Genomic DNA, 20,862 nt, shown 5'->3' on the forward strand with positions numbered 1-20,862 from the left:
TAGTAAGTATAACTACCTGATACCATGCACAGCCAAAGACTCCGAGCACACCCGACGTACGTTTTGGAGCTACCCGCTCCTTCCTCAGGAGTAGCTCCGAAACGTACGTCGGGTGTGCTCGGAGTCTTTGGCTGTGCATGGTATCAGGTAGTTATACTTACTATACACTGGTGTTATTCTGGTATGTTACTTTGTGCGCTGTCTGGGGCATTGATTCCCTATATTATTAAGTATGGGTCCCACAGTGTATGGCTTATACCTGTTTTAATATTTCTATACCGTCGCAGCTAATCTGCTCTGAGCCTGCGGGCATGTGTACCGACATGTAGTGCGTGTCCTGCGTTTCCCTGTTGTCCAATTACCTGCTGTACAGTTTTTTATGTGTTTTGTACTAATAAAGTTATTTTTATGGGAAGTTTATGCTGCTAGTGCGGTTTTGGTGTCCGCTAATTGGAGCAGTAGTCACATCCGCTGACACCAGTGACCGGAGGTAAACTTTATACCTCCGATCACAGCTGAGCGCTCACACTGTCATTTGACAGCGTTGGAACCACGGCCGTCTGACCGGCAGTGATGGTTTTACCGCCGATCAGAAGCAGTGTTTGCCACGCCATACTAGAACAGTAACACGGACTTCCTGGTGAAGTCCGTGTTCGGTGTCTGTACCCAAACAGTAGGTGTTCAGTACAGTCGCTGAACTTTACTGTTTGGGCTCACCAATCTCTAGTCAGAATATGAGATTGAGCGGGTAGTGAACGATCAGGGGTTCTGTCATAACTGAACTATATAGGTAAGTTATATAACTTACTCTATAAAACTCCTTTATATTTCTTAAGGCTGGACAAACCCTATAGGATCATATACTAGAGGCTGGAGCAGACACAGACAGAAGAGCAATATATGGATCTTTTGCGATCCTACATCATAATGCATGATTGCACCTGCTTTGGAGGTAGAAGTGGCCCCCTTACCTCTTGGGTCACTGTGCAGTTGCAGAGGTTGTCCGGCCCTGAATAGAAAGATGTCGTCTAATCACTTTGCACTAATAAACGATATAATCAGACTACTTGCCATCCACTGTGGATTGGACTGATGTTCGTGCTGATGTGACTCATGATTTCTGATATTTTTCTATTCCACAGAATGGCTTTATATTCAAATGTAACAAACCTGTATTGACCACAGCGCTTAGTGAGGTTGGTGCACTGAATGAGGTTGGTGCTCTCAGAGAGGTTGGTGTACTCAATGAGGTTGATGCTCTCAGTGAGGTTGGTGCCCTCAGTGAGGTTGGTGCGCTTAGTGAGGTTGTGAGCTCAGTAAAGTTGCTGTTGACAGTGAGGTTGGTACACATAGTGAGGTTGGTGAGCTCAGTTTAGTTGGTGCCCTCAGTGAGGTTGGTGCGCTCAGTGAGGTCGGTGCACTCAATGAGGTTGGTGCGCTCAGTAAAGTTCATTGAGGGTGCGCTCAGTGAGGTTGGTGAGCTCAGTAAAGTTGCTGTGCTTAGTGAGGTTGGTGCACATAGTGAGGTGGTCAGCTCAGTTTAGTTGGCCCCCTCAGTGAGGTTGGTGCACTCAGTAAAGTTGGTGCTATCAGTGAGGTTGGTGCACTCAGTGAGGTTGATGCGCTTAGTGAGGTTGGTGTGCTCAGTAAAATTCAGTGAGGGTGCGCTCACTGAGGTTGGTGAGCTCAGTAAAGTTGGTGTGCTCAGTGAGGTTGGTGCACTGAATTAGGTTGGTGCTCTGTGCAGTGGATGCACTCAGTGAGGTTGATGCACTGAATGAGGTTGGTGCTCTCAGTGAGGTAGGTGTGCTCAGTAAAGTTGGTGTTCTCAGTGAGCTTGGTGCACTGAATGAGGTTCGTGCTCTCAGTGAGGTGGGTGTTCTCAGTTAGGCTGGTGCGCTCAGTGAGGTTGGTGCTCTCAGTGAGGTGGGTGTTTTCAGTTAGGTTGGTGCGCTCAGTGAGGTTGGTGCTCTCAGTGAGGTGGGTGTTTTCAGTGAGGTTGGTGCACTGAATGAGATTGGTGCTCTCAGTGAGGTGGGTGCACTGAATGAGGTTGGTGCTCTCAGTGAGGTAGGTGTGCTCAGTAAAGTTGGTGTTCTCAGTGAGCTTGGTGCACTGAATGAGGTTCGTGCTCTCAGTGAGGTGGGTGTTCTCAGTTAGGCTGGTGCGCTCAGTGAGGTTGGTGCTCTCAGTGAGGTGGGTGTTTTCAGTTAGGTTGGTGCTCTCAGTGAGGTGGGTGTTTTCAGTTAGGTTGGTGCTCTCAGTGAGGTGGGTGTGCTCAGCGAGGTTGGTGCACTGAATGAGGTTGGTGCTCTCAGTGAGGTTGGTGCGCTTAGTGAGGTTGTGAGCTCAGTAAAGTTGCTGTTGACAGTGAGGTTGGTACACATAGTGAGGTTGGTGAGCTCAGTTTAGTTGGTGCCCTCAGTGAGGTTGGTGCGCTCAGTGAGGTCGGTGCACTCAATGAGGTTGGTACGCTCAGTAAAGTTCATTGAGGGTGCGCTCAGTGAGGTTGGTGAGCTCAGTAAAGTTGCTGTGCTTAGTGAGGTTGGTGCACATAGTGAGGTGGTCAGCTCAGTTTAGTTGGCCCCCTCAGTGAGGTTGGTGCACTCAGTAAAGTTGGTGCTATCAGTGAGGTTGGTGCACTCAGTGAGGTTGATGCGCTTAGTGAGGTTGGTGTGCTCAGTAAAATTCAGTGAGGGTGCGCTCACTGAGGTTGGTGAGCTCAGTAAAGTTGGTGTGCTCAGTGAGGTTGGTGCACTGAATTAGGTTGGTGCTCTGTGCAGTGGATGCACTCAGTGAGGTTGATGCACTGAATGAGGTTGGTGCTCTCAGTGAGGTAGGTGTGCTCAGTAAAGTTGGTGTTCTCAGTGAGCTTGGTGCACTGAATGAGGTTCGTGCTCTCAGTGAGGTGGGTGTTCTCAGTTAGGCTGGTGCGCTCAGTGAGGTTGGTGCTCTCAGTGAGGTGGGTGTTTTCAGTTAGGTTGGTGCGCTCAGTGAGGTTGGTGCTCTCAGTGAGGTGGGTGTTTTCAGTGAGGTTGGTGCACTGAATGAGATTGGTGCTCTCAGTGAGGTGGGTGCACTCAGTGAGGTTGGTGCACTGAATGAGGTTGGTGCTCTCAGTGAGGTAGGTGTGCTCAGTAAAGTTGGTGTTCTCAGTGAGCTTGGTGCACTGAATGAGGTTCGTGCTCTCAGTGAGGTGGGTGTTCTCAGTTAGGCTGGTGCGCTCAGTGAGGTTGGTGCTCTCACTGAGGTGGGTGTTCTCAGTTAGGCTGGTGCGCTCAGTGAGGTTGGTGCTCTCACTGAGGTGGGTGTTTTCAGTTAGGTTGGTGCGCTCAGTGAGGTTGGTGCTCTCAGTGAGGTGGGTGTGCTCAGCGAGGTTGGTGCACTGAATGAGGTTGGTGCTCTCAGTGAGGTGGGTGTGCTCAGCGAGGTTGGTGCACTGAATGAGGTTGGTGCACTCAGTGAGGTTGGTGCTCTCAGTGAGGTGGGTGTTTTCAGTTAGGTTGGTGCGCTCAGTGAGGTTGGTGCTCTCTTTGAGGTGGGTGTGCTCAGCGAGGTTGGTGCGTTTACTGAGGTTGGTGCACTCGGTGTGTGCACTCAGTGAGGTTGGTGCCTTCAGCATAAGATATTCCCCTACCCCCAAGCCGTGCATCACTGGGACACTTCGTCTGTCGTGTTTTACAGCAGTGATCTACCATTTATATCACGCCAAAATACGCCGCTATATTTAGTTGTGAAATTGGCCTTTTATGTTCCTGATGTTTACTGAGTCTGGGAGAAATTAATGTTGACAGCCAGAGGCAGCTCAGCTTAACTCCTTCAGTCCTGCAGCATTGACTGCTACACACCTTTCCATAGGGGAACTGAACCTTCTGCCTTCTTACAGGGCAAAATGTAGAGTGAAGTGCTAGAAGACTCAATGAGCAGCCAATAACAGCACACAGTACCGCTATCTACCGCTCACAATCACTGTACCAGCACAGTGAATAATCCATGTACAGATCAAGTGCAAACAATGAATCGGAAACTGCCAAAGTGACATGAGCTCCAATGTGGCATTATTTCAAAGCATTTGGAAAGTTATTTTATACAGTTCTCCTAGATTGCAGCCACAATTTAATTCAGCAAGATATTGTAAAGCTGGGCAGCATCTCCTTTAGGTACTGTGAGGGCTTGTTCACTTGGGATTTGTTTGCAGCAGATTTCTCTGTATATTACAATACCAGAATAGTGTATGAGGCTTTCTGAAATCTCATCCCCACACTGTGAAGAAAGACTGCAGTGTAAACTGACTGGCGCTGCAGATTAGCCATCCATAACCCTGGCCTACGCGTTTCAAACCAACGTGTATATGCAGTTCTTGTTCATGGCCAGTTTAAAAAATTAAGCCCAAGTGGCCAATGCGAAAATTGAAAGGTTAATAATTTAGTTTTTTTTTTTTTTAAATAAAAATCATAATATGGGAAAAAAATGCACAAAGACCTGATTTAAACTTAGTGATAGCTTCCCTTTCAGAAAAACACAAAATATGACATTTAAAAACAACCAACTGGGATTGCAAATACATACAGGTGCTTCTCACTAAATTAGAATATCATCAAAAAGTTAATTTATTTCAGTTCTTCAATACAAAAAGTGAAACTCCTATATTATATAGAGTCATTACAGACAGAGCGATCTATTTCACATGTTTATTTCTGTTAGTGTTGATGATTATGGCTCAGAGACAATGAAAATCCAAAAGTCATTATCTCAGTAAATTAGAATACTTTTTTCCATAAATGTGTGATCCGTGTGTGCGTGTTTTTACCATCAGTGTGTCATCCGTGTTTCCGCTTTTACCATCAGTGTGTCATCCCTGTTTCCGCTTTTACCATCAGTGTGTCATCTGTGTGTCTGTTTTTACCATCAGTGTGTCATCCGTGTGTCCATTTTTACCATCAGTGTGTCATCCGTGTGTCCGCTTTTACCATCAGTGTGTCATCCGTGTGTCCATTTTTACCATCAGTGTGTCATCCGTGTGTCTGTTTCTACCATCAGTGTGTCATCCTTGTGTCCATTTTTACCATCAGTGTGTCATCCGTGTGTCTGTTTTTACCATCAGTGTGTCATCCATGTCTGTTTTTACCATCAGTGTGTCATCCGTGTGTCCATTTTTACCATCAGTGTGTCATCTGTGTGTCTGTTTTTACCATCAGTGTGTCATCCGTGTGTCCATTTTTACCATCAGTGTGTCATCCGTGTGTCCGCTTTTACCATCAGTGTGTCATCCGTGTGTCCATTTTTACCATCAGTGTGTCATCCGTGTGTCTGTTTCTACCATCAGTGTGTCATCCTTGTGTCCATTTTTACCATCAGTGTGTCATCCGTGTGTCTGTTTTTACCATCAGTGTGTCATCCATGTCTGTTTTTACCATCAGTGTGTCATCCGTGTGTCCATTTTTACCATCAGTGTGTCATCTGTGTGTCTGTTTTTACCATCAGTGTGTCATCCGTGTGTCCATTTTTACCATCAGTGTGTCATCCATGTCTGTTTTTACCATCAGTGTGTCATCCATGTCTGTTTTTACCATCAGTGTGTCATCCGTGTGTCTGTTTCTACCATCAGTGTGTCATCCGTGTGTCCATTTTTACCATCAGTGTGTCATCCGTGTGTCTGTTTTTACCATCAGTGTGTCATCCATGTCTGTTTTTACCATCAGTGTGTCATCCGTGTGTCCATTTTTACCATCAGTGTGTCATCTGTGTGTCTGTTTTTACCATCAGTGTGTCATCCGTGTGTCCATTTTTACCATCAGTGTGTCATCCATGTCTGTTTTTACCATCAGTGTGTTATCCGTGTGTCCATTTTTACCATCAGTGTGTCATCCATGTGTGTTTTTACCATCAGTGTGTTATCCATGTCTGTTTTTACCATCAGTGTGTCATCCATGTGTCTGTTTTTACCATCAGTGCGTCCGTTTCTACCAGCAGTGTGTCATCCGTGTGTCCGTTTTTTACCATCAGTGTTTTGGATCAGTGTGTCATCTGTGTGTCTGTTGTTACCATCAGTGTTGTATCCATTAAAAAAAAACAGATACAACAGGTACGTGCAACACAGGCCTCTGAATGAGACCGTATGGTGTGACAATTATATAGAAAGTGATTATAGAGGAGGACTGTGCCCAATAATCTGTTTTCTGAGCACCGTATAGCAGGTTCTGTTTCTTTATAGCGACATGGATTGGCCACATGCTGGTCATGTCACTGTACTAGGAAAACCCTGCTCATTATGGAAGTGAGCTGTGCTGTGAATCTACATTGCTGGCTCCACTCCTGTTAGGAGAGCCCAGGACGTTCTGTCTGTACACATGAGTACGCCGCCGCCAGTCCGTGACACTACTTAGAAGCAGAATCTGTTTTGCTGCATGTTTAGAAATCTGATGAATGTTCACACTGCTGCACTGTGATCATTTATCCATAAAATTTAAGGTACACATTTAGTGGTGATTTGTTTGATAGGTAGTATTCTGGATTGGATGGGTAATATTTCTGAGGTTTTCATTGTAAGGATTTCACAGATGGCGGAATCAAACAAGAGCTATCTGTCTTTTTGACAGTTAGCACTCATCCTCATTAGTGATGAGCGAATATACTCGTTGCTCGGGTTTTCCCGAGCACGCTTGGGTAACCTCCGAGTATTTGACTGGAGATTTAGTTTTCATCGCAGCAGCTGAATGATTTACAGCTACTAGCCAGGCTGAGCACAGGTTGGGGTTGCCTAGTTGCTAGGGAATCCTCACATGTACTCAGCCTGGCTAATAAAAGCTGAAAACTAAATCTCCAAGCACTAACAAATACCCGGAGATCACCCGAGTGAGTTCGGGAAAACCCGGGCAATGAGTACACTCGCTCATCACTAATCCTCATGTTATTCTATGGGGCCGTGCACATGTCCTATTTTTTCCGTGGACTGAGTGATCCAAGGAAAAAAGTTGCAGCATTCTGGAGTTGCATCCAATTATCGGATCGCACTCGGCCATTCATGTCTATGGGTTCGTGGAAGAAAATCAGATCACACTTGGAAGATATCACAGACTGCCATAATGGAGTTTTTTTTTACACATCCAAGAAAATCGGATCATGCTCTGATTAACATTAATCATAATCATATATTAGAATAATCGGTCCAAATTTCTTGAATGAGAGACAACAGCATTGTCTACCAGCTCAGTGAAGCAGTGGCTACAGGTAGAAAATGAACTTATAGTTTCTCCCTATAGCTGCTGGCTACCAGTTTTCTGGGCGCTTCAGGGAGCTATTATAGTCACCGCTCACAGTTATCACTCCCCAACACAATGATTGACAGCCTGCTGTGCAGTGTGTGTGCGCCGAATGTGTGTGCAGAGCAGGCTGTCAGTCAGTGGGTCGGAGTATGATTACAGCACACTCACTTTATAGTGATTGGTACCTATTACAACTTAGCGGCTGCTGAGAGGATATAACTTAATTTTCCCCCTGAAGCCCCTACTTCAGTAATCCAGCTCCACAGTGTTTACTCGTTAGTTACCTGCAAATTATCCCTATGTCTGCTGATAAATCGCTTTTCTGGACATGAAAGATTTCCTTTAATACCTTCCTGGCATCGCTTTTCTATTATTTCTTGAGTGTGCCCACTAAAGGAGAGGTCCTGACACACATTTAATCCTTTCAGCTATTTGTTAAACAGACAAATAGGTAAAAATCTGCAAATAAATGCAATTATCACTAGCCAGGTCTGAGCTACAAGATGGGCAGAATAGAGGTGTCACGTCCCATTACTGCACTGACACCTGACGTACCGGGCGACCCTCGCTCAGGTCAGGAGCCCCCCTCCTTCCACTGCTTCACATGTCAAATCCAATCAGCAACAACAGAGCACGGGGCGAAAGAACACAGCTGTACCATGCTGACAGCAACACGGAGGGTCGTCAGCCAGAAACATGGAGTGTAAGCCTTTCTGTCTAGCCAATACAACATTCGTTAATATTCTCTCCCAGGCGTTTCTACTGGGTGGCAGCTAGGTTTGGTTAAGATTTATGGAAAGCCACAATTGGAAACTATGGTGGATTCAAACATACATGTTCTCTTTGGAGAAGAAAATGTTTTAATCCCAAACAGATAATTGGAGCACTTCCACCTGTTCTGGTTATGGACCACGGAGCTTCTTGTTATTCCTTGTTCTCGTGTCCCTTAAAGTCCCTGTCATAGAGTCCCCCCAAAAAATGGGACAAAATAGTGCAACATGCTTTCCCATCTTCTCTAGTTAAGTGATGGACAACAAAGCGGAAAAGCAAAGACCTCGTTTTTCATCCCATATTTCAGATTAAAAACATGGAGAGGTGTATCTTGCTGTAGACAAAAATGTATCTGATTTGTTTTTGAGATATTGGATCATATATCCAGCTTGTTTTCTGTTGGGGTGGGAATGAGTGGTAGGGGACCATTTATGAAGCTTTACATATGACTTAAAATACATGGGAACATTTTATGGTTTTACCTTCGTCCTCTCAATTCATCCATTTCTGTTATCCGCTTTACAAATCCCAATTTTTGATACATTGTTAAACAAAGATTTCTTAGTTATTGAGGGGGGTGATCATCTATCCATGAGAGTGGAGTAGCTATGAGGACCTCTCACTCCGGAGGACCTGTCCTGACCTATGATATACAGAATGAGCACTGTATAAGGTTAGGTTCACACCACCAATTTTTACACATGCAGGAAAAACGGACCGTTAATTCTGATCAGACTTTGATCAAAGTAACATCAAGTTTTTTCAAACGTGACAAGAGAAAAAAGAAAGTTTCTCCACTTTTCTCCTTTTTGTCAGTTTGTGAAAATCGGAGCGCACTTGGATGTCAACCAATTTTTGTCAGAATTTTTTTATGGACCCTCAGACTTTCATTGCCGATTTTGATCTGATACTTTTGATCAAAATTGGACATGTCTCCGATTTTTGTTGCACATTGCCCGAAGTTAAGTTTTGAAAGGTGCACAGTCCCATACAATGTTACAGTCACAAGCGTTATTTGTGAAAAACACAGATAGCAATCATACTAGAAATTTGGTCATGGCTCATTCACACATCAATTTTTTACGCAAAAGTGCTGTCCGTGTTTTTCATGGATAGCAGTTAGTGATGAGCGAGTGTACTCGTTGCTCGGGTTGTCTACGAGTATTTATGACTGCGCAGAGATTTAGTTTTCATCGCGACAGCTGAATGATTTACAGCTACTAGCCAGCTTGATTACATGTGGAGATTCCCTAGCAACCAGGCACATGTACTCAGCCTGGCTAGCAGCTGTAAATCATTCAGCTGCCTCGATGAAAACTAAATCTCCGAACACTAACAAATACTCGGAGGTCACCTGAGCGCTTTCGGGAAAACCCGAGCAACAAGTATACTCGCTCATCACTAATAGCAATCATACCTGTGATAGTATATAGGGCTGTTTACATGTCAGCAATATTTTGCTGACCGCGTGGTCCGTGCAAAAGCATCGAGTCATGTCCACTATTGATCCGAGTGTCGGATCAAACTTGGCAATGAAAGTCTATGGGTCTGTGAAAATATCGGACAGCACTTGGATGCATCCGTGTGCGGTCCAATTTTTGCTGACTGATAGTTGGGAAAAGAAACTCCGATCAAACTCTGATGAAAATCTGATGAAACGCTGATGAAAGTCACTGATGAATCTCAATCCCTTTTTCTCATGTGACAAAAAAACCCTGATTTCTGAATGAGACCTAATGCTTAGTTTTCCCACTGTAGGCTATAAAGTGAAACTAAACTCACTCAATGATCACGTTATGATCAACTAATTGTCAAGGAACCTTCTAACTGTCCTAAGGGTGCAATCCAATTAATAATGGTGTGCTTTGACATTAGATAGGAGCTGGTCATACTGTATCAAAGGCCACACTTTCAGGCTTGTCACTCATTACACAGTTCAGAGAGAAGATATAAATTAGATATTAGAAAAAAACTTTTTGACAGTGAAGGCGATCAGTGAATGGAACAGGCTGCCATGAGATGTGGTGAGTTCTCCTTCAATAGAAGTCTTCAAACAGAGGCTGGACAGACATCTGTCTGAGATGGTTTTGTGAATCCCACATTGAGCAGGGGTTTAGACACAAGGACCCTGGAGGGTCCTTTCCAACGCTAACATTCTATCGTTCTATGAAAGTAGTTTTTAGTTTAGTACATTTTCCAGAATCCAGGCACTATTAGTAAATATTTGGCTTTCCTTAGATTTTCTGACAGTTCTAGCCTTTTATAGGATTGTGTGTCAGGTGTTTTTGGCTGTGAGATGGTTAATATGACTAGCACCATGGTTTCCTAAGGAGTCCCAGCAGTGGCCCCTTTGCACTTGTTCTCCCGTTAGATGCCTCGAAAGCTCAGCATGTTAGAACAAGCGTTCCCATTACAGAGGCCAGGGTAGGGAGCGACGGGTGGTGCCTCTGATCGCTAGACATCGAAACACGAGAGGTGCAGGGAGGCTTCAAAGCTACAGAACTTCGGCCTTTGATGAATTTTTGATGGGAGAGTTGGGGATGCTGAGCAGCCTCTTCGTCTCCCAGGCTGGAGAAATTGATTAGCAGAAGGTGTGCTCAGGAAAATCCATAACCTGGTGCACGTCTGACACTCTACATGTAAAGAGACAGAAACATGTGGCTTTCCGGGAAGTTAACCCTAAATCTTTGCTCTGCAAATATTCGGTTATATTCTTGATTGCCGAGACCTTATCTGCCGTGTGCATCTTTTTCTTGCAAACTTGTATCTCTATTCATTCTGTGTAATCCATAAATAAAAAGAGTTAAAAAAGGAGTTGTTCAGAGTGTATGGATGACAAGAAGTTTTTCTTCGGCTTAGGTGCACTTCTAGTTGGCTTCTTGGATTGGTTTTAGGTGACTTTTCTTGAGATGCGTGTCTTACCGCACTGCACTTTGTCTACTATGCTCTCCTATTTAGGGACAGCGAGTATAGGAGGAATACATAGTTTCTATGAATTGAGTTAGTATTTTCATTAAAAAAATGCTACCCGGGCTCAGAGACAACCTGATTTCTTTGCCTACAAACGGTGATTGACAGTTCTCACTGTATAGAAACGCCTCCAGGAGGAGCTGTCAATCACTCTGCGTGTGGGGTTATGCAGGACTCATAACAGACCTAACAGAAGCACTTTAAAGAAGTTGTCCACTAGTTTGAGGTTATTGCTGGACCCAGGGTAGTGGAAAAAAAAAAGAATGACCGGTCATGTCTCCCAACAATCTCCTGCCTTCTTCAGCATGGCGCTTTATGTGTACCATTGCAGCAGATTGACTTCATCTGATCCGGACGAGGGCGCCTTCTGTTGGCTTAGACTATGCCCCATCACATTTTAACCACACATTAGTGGCTTTGTTGAGGCATCCATCTGAACTCTGAAAAATTAATGTGCATCTGCTGACTGAGCCATCGACTTTAACAAAGCAGAAGGAGTCACTTTGTGCTTTGTCTGACCACATTTTCAACAGTGTCTGTCTTTTTCAGAAGGGCAGAAAAATGTGGTTGACTGCATTTTTGTGCCAACCTGATGAAGGCACACAATGCCAAAAATGAGGTCAAACAGAATCCAAAGTCTGCTTAGTTAAATTCAAAGCCTTAATCCCATTTTTCAAAACTTTAAACTGATGCCCCAGTGGAGCAACTGGCGTGTGGCTAACATTCTGTAAACGCGGTCTGAGTCTGAATGCTGATTGGCTGCAGCGGCCACATGATGCCCTCTGCAAGAAAGCAAATCTAGGAGACTGGTGAGGGACATAGTGAGCACTATAAAGGAGCAACGATGGTTCGGTAGGTGAGAAGAGTTCCTTTATTTTTTTTTATTACTATTTTTATACCCCTCTGGACTACTGAAAAAGATAAAGGGGTTGTCCACTACTTTTGAGAGAGTTTGTTAAAGTTATTAAACTAGGAGAGCTTCTTGTGTATTTATGACATGTATGTAACCTTGGAATTCTGGTTTGCTCTTGCTATGCAGCAGCTCCGCAGCGGATTTGCTCAGTTACAGCGGGTATTTCTATTGAAAACAATCCTCCAGTTCCAAACAATCAAGCATGTGTCACATTTATTATGAACCGTACAGTCATGGCCAAAAGTTTTGAGAATGACACCAAAATTATATTTTCACATGATCTGCTGCCCTTTGGTTTTTATTAGTGTTTGTCTGATGTTTATATCACATACAGAAATATAATTGCAATCATATTATGAGTACCAATAGGTTATATTGACAGTTAGAATGAGTTAATGCAGCAAGTCAATATTTGCAGTGTTGACCCTTCTTCTTCAAGACCTCTGCAATTCTCCCTGGCATGCTCTCAATCAACTTCTGGACCAAATCCTGACTGATAGCAGTCCATTCTTGCATAATCAATGCTTGCATTTTGCCAGAATTTGTTGGTTTTTGTTTGTCCACCTGTCTCTTGATGATTGACCACAAGTTCTCAATGGGATTAAGATCTGAGGAGTTTCCAGGCCATGGACCCAAAATCTCTATGTTTTGTTCCATGAGCCATTTAGTTATCACCTTTGCTTTATGTCAAGGTGCTCCATCATGCTGGAAAAGGCATTGTTGGGCGCCAAACTGCTCTTGGACGGTTGGGAGAAGTTGCTCTTGGAGGACATTCTGGTACAATTCTTTATTCATGGCTGTGTTTTTAGGCAAGACTGTGAGTGAGCCGATTCCCTTGGCTGAGAAGCAACCCCACACATGAATGGTTTCAGGATGCTTTACAGTTGGCATGAGACAAGACTGGTGGTAGCGCTCACCTCTTCTTCTCCGAATAAGCTGTTTTCCAGATGTTCCAAACAATCGAAAAGGGGATTCATCAGAGAAAATGACTTTCCCCAGTCCTCAGCAGTCCACTCCCTGTACCTTTTGCAGAATATCAGTTGGTCCCTGATGTTTTTTCTGGAGAGAAGTGGCTTCTTTGCTGCCCTCCTTGAAACCAGGCCTTGCTCAAAGAGTCTCCGCCTCACAGTGCGTGCAGAAGCACTCACACCAGCCTGCTGCCATTCCTGAGCAAGCTCGGCACTGCTGGTAGTCCGATCCCGCAGTTGAAACAGTTTTAAGATACAGTCCTGGCGCTTGCTGGTCTTTCTTGGGCGCCCTGGAGCCTTTTTGACAACAATGGAAGCTCTCTCCTTGAAGTTCTTGATGATGCGATAGATTTTTGACTGAGGTGCAATCTTTGTAGCTGCGATACTCTTCCCTGTTAGGCCATTTTTGTGCAGTGCAATGATGGCTGCACGTGTTTCTTTAGAGATAACCATGGTTAACTGAAGAGAAACAATGATACCAAGCACCAGCCTCCTTTTAAAGTGTCCAGTGATGTTATTCTTACTGAATCATGACTGATCGATCGCCAGCCCTGTCCTCATCAACACCCACACCTGTGTTAATGGATCAATCACTAAAACGAAGTTAGCTGCTCCTTTTAAGGCAGGACTGCAATGATGTTGAAATGTGTTTTGGGGGTTAAAGTTCATTTTCTGGGCAAATATTGACTTTGCAAGTACAGTAATTGCTGTTAAGCTGATCACTCTGACATTCAGGAGTATATGCAAATTGCCATTAGAAAAAATGAAGCAGTAGACTTTGGAAAAATTAATATTTGTCTCATTCTCAAAATTTTTGTCCATGACTGTAGATAAAGTCATCCGTTTTCATAAGATTTTGCTGTTTTATGCAATTTTGTACATTTCCTCCATTAAATTCTATAGTAATTTTCAGCTGAACCCCAAGTTATCTCGGATACGTTATTTAGCTGAAAGTATGATGTCATCTACATGAATAACTTCGGGAATCTCCTCTGTATTAATTATTCAAAGTGCATATTTCTGAAGCTTTGCAGACCGTAGCTATGGATGTGTTTGCATGTATAGAAAGTCATGTTCATATATTAGATGTACTCTTTACTAGATTTGTTTCTCTCCACAGTTTACAAGCCCTGAGAAAAGAGAAATCCAGGGATGCTGCCCGTTCTCGACGTGGAAAGGAAAATTTCGAGTTTTACGAGCTTGCCAAACTGCTTCCTCTCCCTGCAGCCATCACCAGTCAACTGGATAAGGCCTCCATCATTCGATTGACCATCAGCTACCTAAAGATGAGAGATTTTGCCAACCAGGGAGACCCGCCATGGAACCTACGCATGGAAGGCCCACCTCCCAACACATCTGTCAAAGGTGCTTCACTATAAAAGTGCTAGAATTTGTAACTTTAGTGGTATGAAAAAAATCATAAGTCAACTTTGTAGACATTGGCACCAGAAGGGTTGTTCAGGACTATGATTGATAACATATCCTTAGGGTTGATCTTCTATATTGGAGCGGTGGGGATCGGATACTGGACACCCCCATGATCAGCAGTGACTGGATGTAGCCAGAACAGCACGGCTCTGCTTACTATGTCATTCCTGGGTACTGCAGGTCAATTCCTATCAAAGTGATTGTGATCTGATCTGCAGTACCGAGAACAGCTACTACATAGTGTACTGAGCCGCCACCGCCGCCGCCATACATTGTTTACATCCGGCCACCGCTGATACTGCTGATATGGAGGGCCCACAAGTCGACCCCCATCGAGATATGCTAGTGATGCACTAACCTGAGGATAGGTCATCGGTATCACAGTTCTGGACAACCTCCTAAAATGTTTATGTTCATGACCACCTAAAAAGCCATGAAATCACTGTCCTATGGAAAATAACACATATACTTTTTAAATGGTTTTAATAAAACACAGATTCACAAGTTTACATCCTAAAAAAAGTGATTAAAGTGGAACTTTGATCTTGAACTAGATGAGAAATTCTGCTAAAAGTGAGGCCGAGAGCCATGTCAGTTATGTTTTTTTTCTCTTTTTCTGTGCAGCAGTTTGACTCTCATTATGTGTTACTGTTTTTATGTGTTTCGTGCAAATTTTAGATTCTTAGTTCTAATTACTACGATGTAAGTATAATTTTGAGCACATATTCTCATAAAAATGACAAGTTCAGTGCACTTTATACAAATTAGAACAAACTAGCAGAAGAGAAAAAAATACCGTATATGTTTTCATTATTTGGTATAAGTCTGCCTCTTAGGCTTATCTAATACTGATGTTATAGAGCAGACCCAGGCACAGTGTGGACTGGGGCCCGTATGCGGCCCTTCAGCTGTTTCTGTCCAGCCCTCAGATGGGGACAGCCAAAGGGATGGAAACAGTGGTGTATCACACCATTCGGCTGTCCCTCTGCCTAGTGTCTCCATTAAAAGATAGGGATACCTGTGAAGAAAATGGTGGAACAAGGACGCGTTGGTTCCCTCTTCCGTCATCCAGTCTGTGCAGCCAGAGTCTTAGCACAGCAGGCGCAATCTAATGATGTCTAGCCTCAGTCCACACACTGCACAAACCGGAGAACGGCATTGAGGATACTGGGTTAGGTGAGTAGTTTGACTTTTTTCTTTTTTTTACTTCCATTGTTATTCTGTTTTTGTAGGAAACTGTGCCAGGGCCACATATTTGTATATAGGGTTGTGGTCCATCCCTTTGTATGTGGACGACTATGGAGGCCAACATAAGTATAGGAAGTTGTGAGGGTGTAATAATGTGTGTGTGTGTGTTTGTGTAGAGGGTGGGGCCCATTATAGTGTGTATTTGGAGGCTGGGGGCATCTTTTGTGAGGAACGGTGGTAACATTATACTATGTGGTGGTTGTATGGGCCTCATATCATACGTGGAACCTCATGCTTGTAGAGGGGTCTGTAAGGGCATTGTACTTGTGTAAGGTGCTGTGGGGACATAATACTTTGTGTTGGGAGTCTCTGGGGTTATCACCACCTTTTGTGAGGAGCTGTGGTAACCTCATACTATATGGGGGCTGTAGGGGCTTCTTACTGTGTGGGGACATCATGCTTGTATCGGGGTCTGTAAGGGCATCATACTTGTGTGAGGTGCTGTGGGGACAGCATACTGTGTGTTGAGTACTATTGGGGCATCATACTGTGTGTTGGGTACTATAGGGGCATCATACTGTGTGTTGGGTACTATAGGGGCATCATATTGTGTGTGTGATACTATAGGGGCATTGTACTGTGTGTTGGGTACTATAGGGGCATCAAACTGTTAGGGGGAGGAGCGGTTGATCAAGGAATAATTAATAACAGGAGCAGTACGATTCTAAACTTTACATCCTGTCATGCGCTGCTCCATCCTGCGTCCCCATCCTGTCATGTGCTGCTCCATCCTGCGTCCCCATCCTGTCATGCGCTGCTCCATCCTGCGTTCCCTTTCCTGTCATGCGCTGCTCCCATCCTGCGTCCCCATCCTGTCATGCGCTGCTCCCATCCTGCGTCCCCATCCTGTGATGCGCTGCTCCCATCCTGTGATGCGCTGCTCCCATCCTGCGTCCCCATCCAGTTATGTGCTGCTCCATCCTGCGTCCCCGTCCTGTCATGCGCTGCTCCATCATGCGTCCCCATCCTGTCATGCACTGCTGCATCCTGCGTCCCCATCCTTATGTGCTGCTGCATCCTGCGTCCCCATCCTGTCATGCGCTGCTGCATCCTGCGTCCCCATCCTTATGTGCTGCTGCATCCTGCGTCCCCATCCTTATGTGCTGCTGCATCCTGCGTCCCCATCCTTATGTGCTGCTGCATCCTGCGTCCCCATCCTTATGTGCTGCTCCATCCTGCGTCCCCATCCTTATGTGCTGCTCCATCCTGCGTCCCCATCCTTATGTGCTGCTCCATCCTGCGTCCCCATACTGTTATGTGCTGCTCCATCCTGCGTTCCCATCCTTATGTGCTGCTCCATCCTGCGTCCCCATCCTTATGTGCTGCTCCATCCTGCGTCCCCATCCTTATGTCCTGCTCCATCCTGCGTCCCCATACTGTTATGTGCTGCTCCATCCTGCGTCCCCATCCTTATGTGCTGCTCCATCCTGCGTCCCCATCCTTATGTGCTGCTCCATCCTGCGTCCCCATCCTTATGTCCTGCTCCATCCTGCGTCCCCATACTGTTATGTGCTGCTCCATCCTGCGTCCCCATCCTTATGTGCTGCTGCATCCTGCGTCCCCATCCTTATGTGCTGCTCCATCCTGCGTCCCCATCCTTATGTGCTGCTCCATCCTGCGTCCCCATACTGTTATGTGCTGCTCCATCCTGCGTCCCCATCCTTATGTGCTGCTCCATCCTGCGTCCCCATCCTTATGTGCTGCTCCATCCTGCGTCCCCATCCTTATGTGCTGCTCCATCCTGCGTCCCCATCCTTATGTCCTGCTCCATCCTGCGTCCCCATCCTTATGTCCTGCTCCATCCTGCGTCCCCATACTGTTATGTGCTGCTCCATCCTGCGTCCCCATCCTTATGTGCTGCTCCATCCTGCGTCCCCATCCTTATGTGCTGCTCCATCCTGCGTCCCCATCCTTATGTCCTGCTCCATCCTGCGTCCCCATCCTTATGTCCTGCTCCATCCTGCGTCCCCATACTGTTATGTGCTGCTCCATCCTGCGTCCCCATCCTTATGTGCTGCTCCATCCTGCGTCCCCATCCTTATGTGCTGCTCCATCCTGCGTCCCCATCCTTATGTGCTGCTCCATCCTGCGTCCCCATCCTTATGTCCTGCTCCATCCTGCGTCCCCATCCTTATGTGCTGCTCCATCCTGCGTCCCCATCCTTATGTGCTGCTCCATCCTGCGTCCCCATCCTTATGTCCTGCTCCATCCTGCGTCCCCATCCTTATGTGCTGCTCCATCCTGCGTCCCCATCCTTATGTGCTGCTCCATCCTGCGTCCCCATCCTTATGTGCTGCTCCATCCTGCGTCCCCATCCTTATGTGCTGCTCCATCCTGCGTCCCCATACTGCCTCTGACCCGGTCGGCGCCGAGTGCTGGGGGGCCTGAGCAGGCGGGGACACCGGCGCGCTGTGGGGGTCAGGTGCCGGTATCGCCGCCAGCTCAGGCCCCCCAGCACTTACTATACTCACCTGTCCGGCGTTCCATCGCTGAGCGCCGCCATCTTCCCGGTCTCCTGGCTGTGACTGTTCAGTCAGAGGGCGGCGCCGGCGCGCATTAAGCGCGTCATCGCGCCCTCTGAACTGAAGGCCACAGACCGAAGACCGGGAAGATGGCGCCGCTCAGCGATGGAACGGGGACAGGTGAATATAGGCCGATACTCACCCTCCTGGCGGTCCCTGCTTCTGCGGTGGAGATCGCGGTGTGTGTTCAGTGTGAACGCACACCGCGATCTCCCGGGAGCGTCGCTCTGTGAGGCCCAGACTGCGCCGGCGCTTGCGCAGTCTATAGAGGCTTCGGACAGAGTGACGCTCCCAGCGTTATATTATAGATATCACAGGGGTACAATGCATATTGCCATGTTCCTATATCTTGGCCATGACCCATTACGTTCCTTTAAACTCTCCTGAATGGACAGATTGCAGAACGCACCATACACTTCTGTGTGATTGTAAGTGTTGGGATCTTTTCCCAAGAACTTTTCTTCATACTCCGGGCCGTAATCTCAGAAGTGTTCAGAGTCTGGAAGGCTGCCATCACGGCTCCAGTGTCTTTCCGTTCTTCGCTCCATACTAGCTGACATTAAACGGTTCTTTGCTGTCGGGGGTATGCACAATAAAAATGCATAGAGCTGTCAGCAATCATTCATTTAATCAGGCTGTGCAATGAGGTAAACAAAGATGGCAGATTAATGAGTCCGCCGTGCTTATTGACTGACAGCGCTGCAAACATAAGCTGTCTGTTTTAACCCCTATTTAGCCAGTTCACAATTTATATGTCATATAGGATCCCACAGTTCTTTGCAGTTTTTCCCCATACCAAATGCAAGTAATATTTAGATATTCAATGTTACATGCACAAATTAGATGCTGTTTAGCTCTACTGTAATATTTTGTAATAATTTTACTAATAAGTGATCCTAAAGTGCAAAAAGTTACAATATTACTCTAGTTGTAGCTTATAGCATCCTCCTAAAATATAAAAACCTAATTTAAAGAGATCTTTTTGAGTTTTTACCACCCCAAAACAGCACCATTCTTGTCTTTGTACATGGCCATGTCTGGTATTGCAGCTTAGACCAGTGATACAAGTATTTTATGGAAGGTCTTGGTGCATGCTGGAGTTACAGACCTGTCTGTTACACAGGTATAGTTAATAGATAATGGAAACAGGTCCATCAACTTCACCTTAAATTCATAAAATGTATATTCAGAGGCAGGCAGGAGCCTATTACAGGTGAAAAATATGGCAACCAGAAAATCCATGGATGAATCACCAGCAATCCAGCACCCATAAGATCACCAGAACGGGTAATATTACATCTTTCAGGAAAAACGTCCAGACCCCCCTAAAATGTCTTTACCAAATCAACCCCCATGACATTGATGTGACAGTTCCATAGTCTCACTGCTCTTACAGTAAATAATCCCGGTCTAGGATGATTGAACCTTTTTTCTCTAGATGATGACCAGTTTTCATGGTTACAGGAAAGGTTACTAAAAGAAGAAATAAAGAGATGAATAGATAATAGCTCTGCAGTGTCCATTCATGTGTATGTACATGGTAATTGGGTTTCCCCTAATAATTAGGATAGGAGCCAGGCAGTGACTCACTCTCCCCTCCCTATACAATATACATGTTTGACCAAGTGTGCATGTGTATGAAGTCTGGGGTAAAGAGAGATAGCTGTTGGCCAAATGCTCGTACGGCTGGCACCTATCTAAAGTCTATGGGCTTCTCTGGGTGGCGATACATGTTAGTCAAAAGTTGATAAAATGTAACGACCAATGTCACATAATCCATGGAGGGTTTAGGAACTGGTAGAGAAGAGGAAAAGTACTCATAGGGTAAAACTGTAAGTAAAAGGGTGAGAGATACCAGTTTGAGGGGACGCTACTTCCCCAATGGTGTTTTCTTCAAGCATAGGAATAGCTGCTACTGCTGGCTCTCAGCTCTGGGTGCCCACAGGTAGTCACTGTCCAATGGAGTCAATGGTCGTCAGCTAAGGAACAATAGCCATGCCGTGATTTTCTATCTAGTGAACCTTCATCAATTTGTTTTGGTGGTTGGATCAACCACTTTTGCCAGAATAGTTAAAATATCTCAACCAATGGATGGCGGGCTATCGTTTTCTAGAAAGAAGTCATCCGATAGTTGCCAGTCTTCTAGTATAACAGTCAACATAGACTCATATGAATCGTTTTCTGGGGGACTGTTCATTCCCCAGCTGTCCGACCATCTGCCTAGTTCTGTGTAATGCTTCGGCTCATATCTTTGGTTTTGCTGTACTTTCTTGTACTTTGTAAAACTAGGGTCCGCCTTTTTTTTCTAGACATTTCATCTATATTGCATTCGATGGACAGGTTTCTAACCAATTAGACCCTGGTCTTGCTCTGCCCTTATCTTCATTGAGATCGGCTGACACAGGGTGAGGATAGGACTACAGGCAGGATAGGACCATCCTGATTGGGTACACCTTGTCAGGGTGGGATGGCTTTCATGCTTTTTTTTATCAAGATAGTGTTATGTAAGTCCCCTCTGTTTTTTTTAAATTTACTATTTATTTGTTTACTTAGCATAGGGTAAACGGAAAAAAAATTAACTAGAGTACAAGTTGGTATGCATGCAACGCATAGGAGCATGTTCACACTGGCCATCAAACACACAAAACCCAAAACAGAAATAAAAGAAACTAATATTCTGCTGTAAGCAATAGAAATAGATTGTATAAATAACATTTGGTACTTAGTAAACACCGTATTTGATAAAAAAAAAAAGTGTGAAAGGAATCGTACCAACA

At 45.2% G+C, this 20,862-nt stretch overlaps 1 protein-coding gene across 5 annotated transcripts in view; it reads left to right on the plus strand.

Annotated features, from left to right (window-relative positions):
• NPAS3 (neuronal PAS domain protein 3) overlaps positions 1-20,862 on the plus strand; it is a 628,831-nt gene that overhangs the window by 256,059 nt on the left and 351,910 nt on the right. For all 5 annotated transcript variants that reach the window (XM_069730521.1, XM_069730552.1, XM_069730532.1 and 2 more), the window contains one exon: positions 14,008-14,252. In XM_069730521.1, the coding sequence (XP_069586622.1) occupies positions 14,008-14,252 (245 nt within the window). The remainder of the gene's footprint in view (positions 1-14,007; positions 14,253-20,862) is intronic.

The sequence above is a fragment of the Ranitomeya imitator genome, chromosome 1, assembly GCF_032444005.1.
Source record: "Ranitomeya imitator isolate aRanImi1 chromosome 1, aRanImi1.pri, whole genome shotgun sequence".
NCBI classification, from domain to species: Eukaryota; Metazoa; Chordata; class Amphibia; order Anura; family Dendrobatidae; genus Ranitomeya; species Ranitomeya imitator.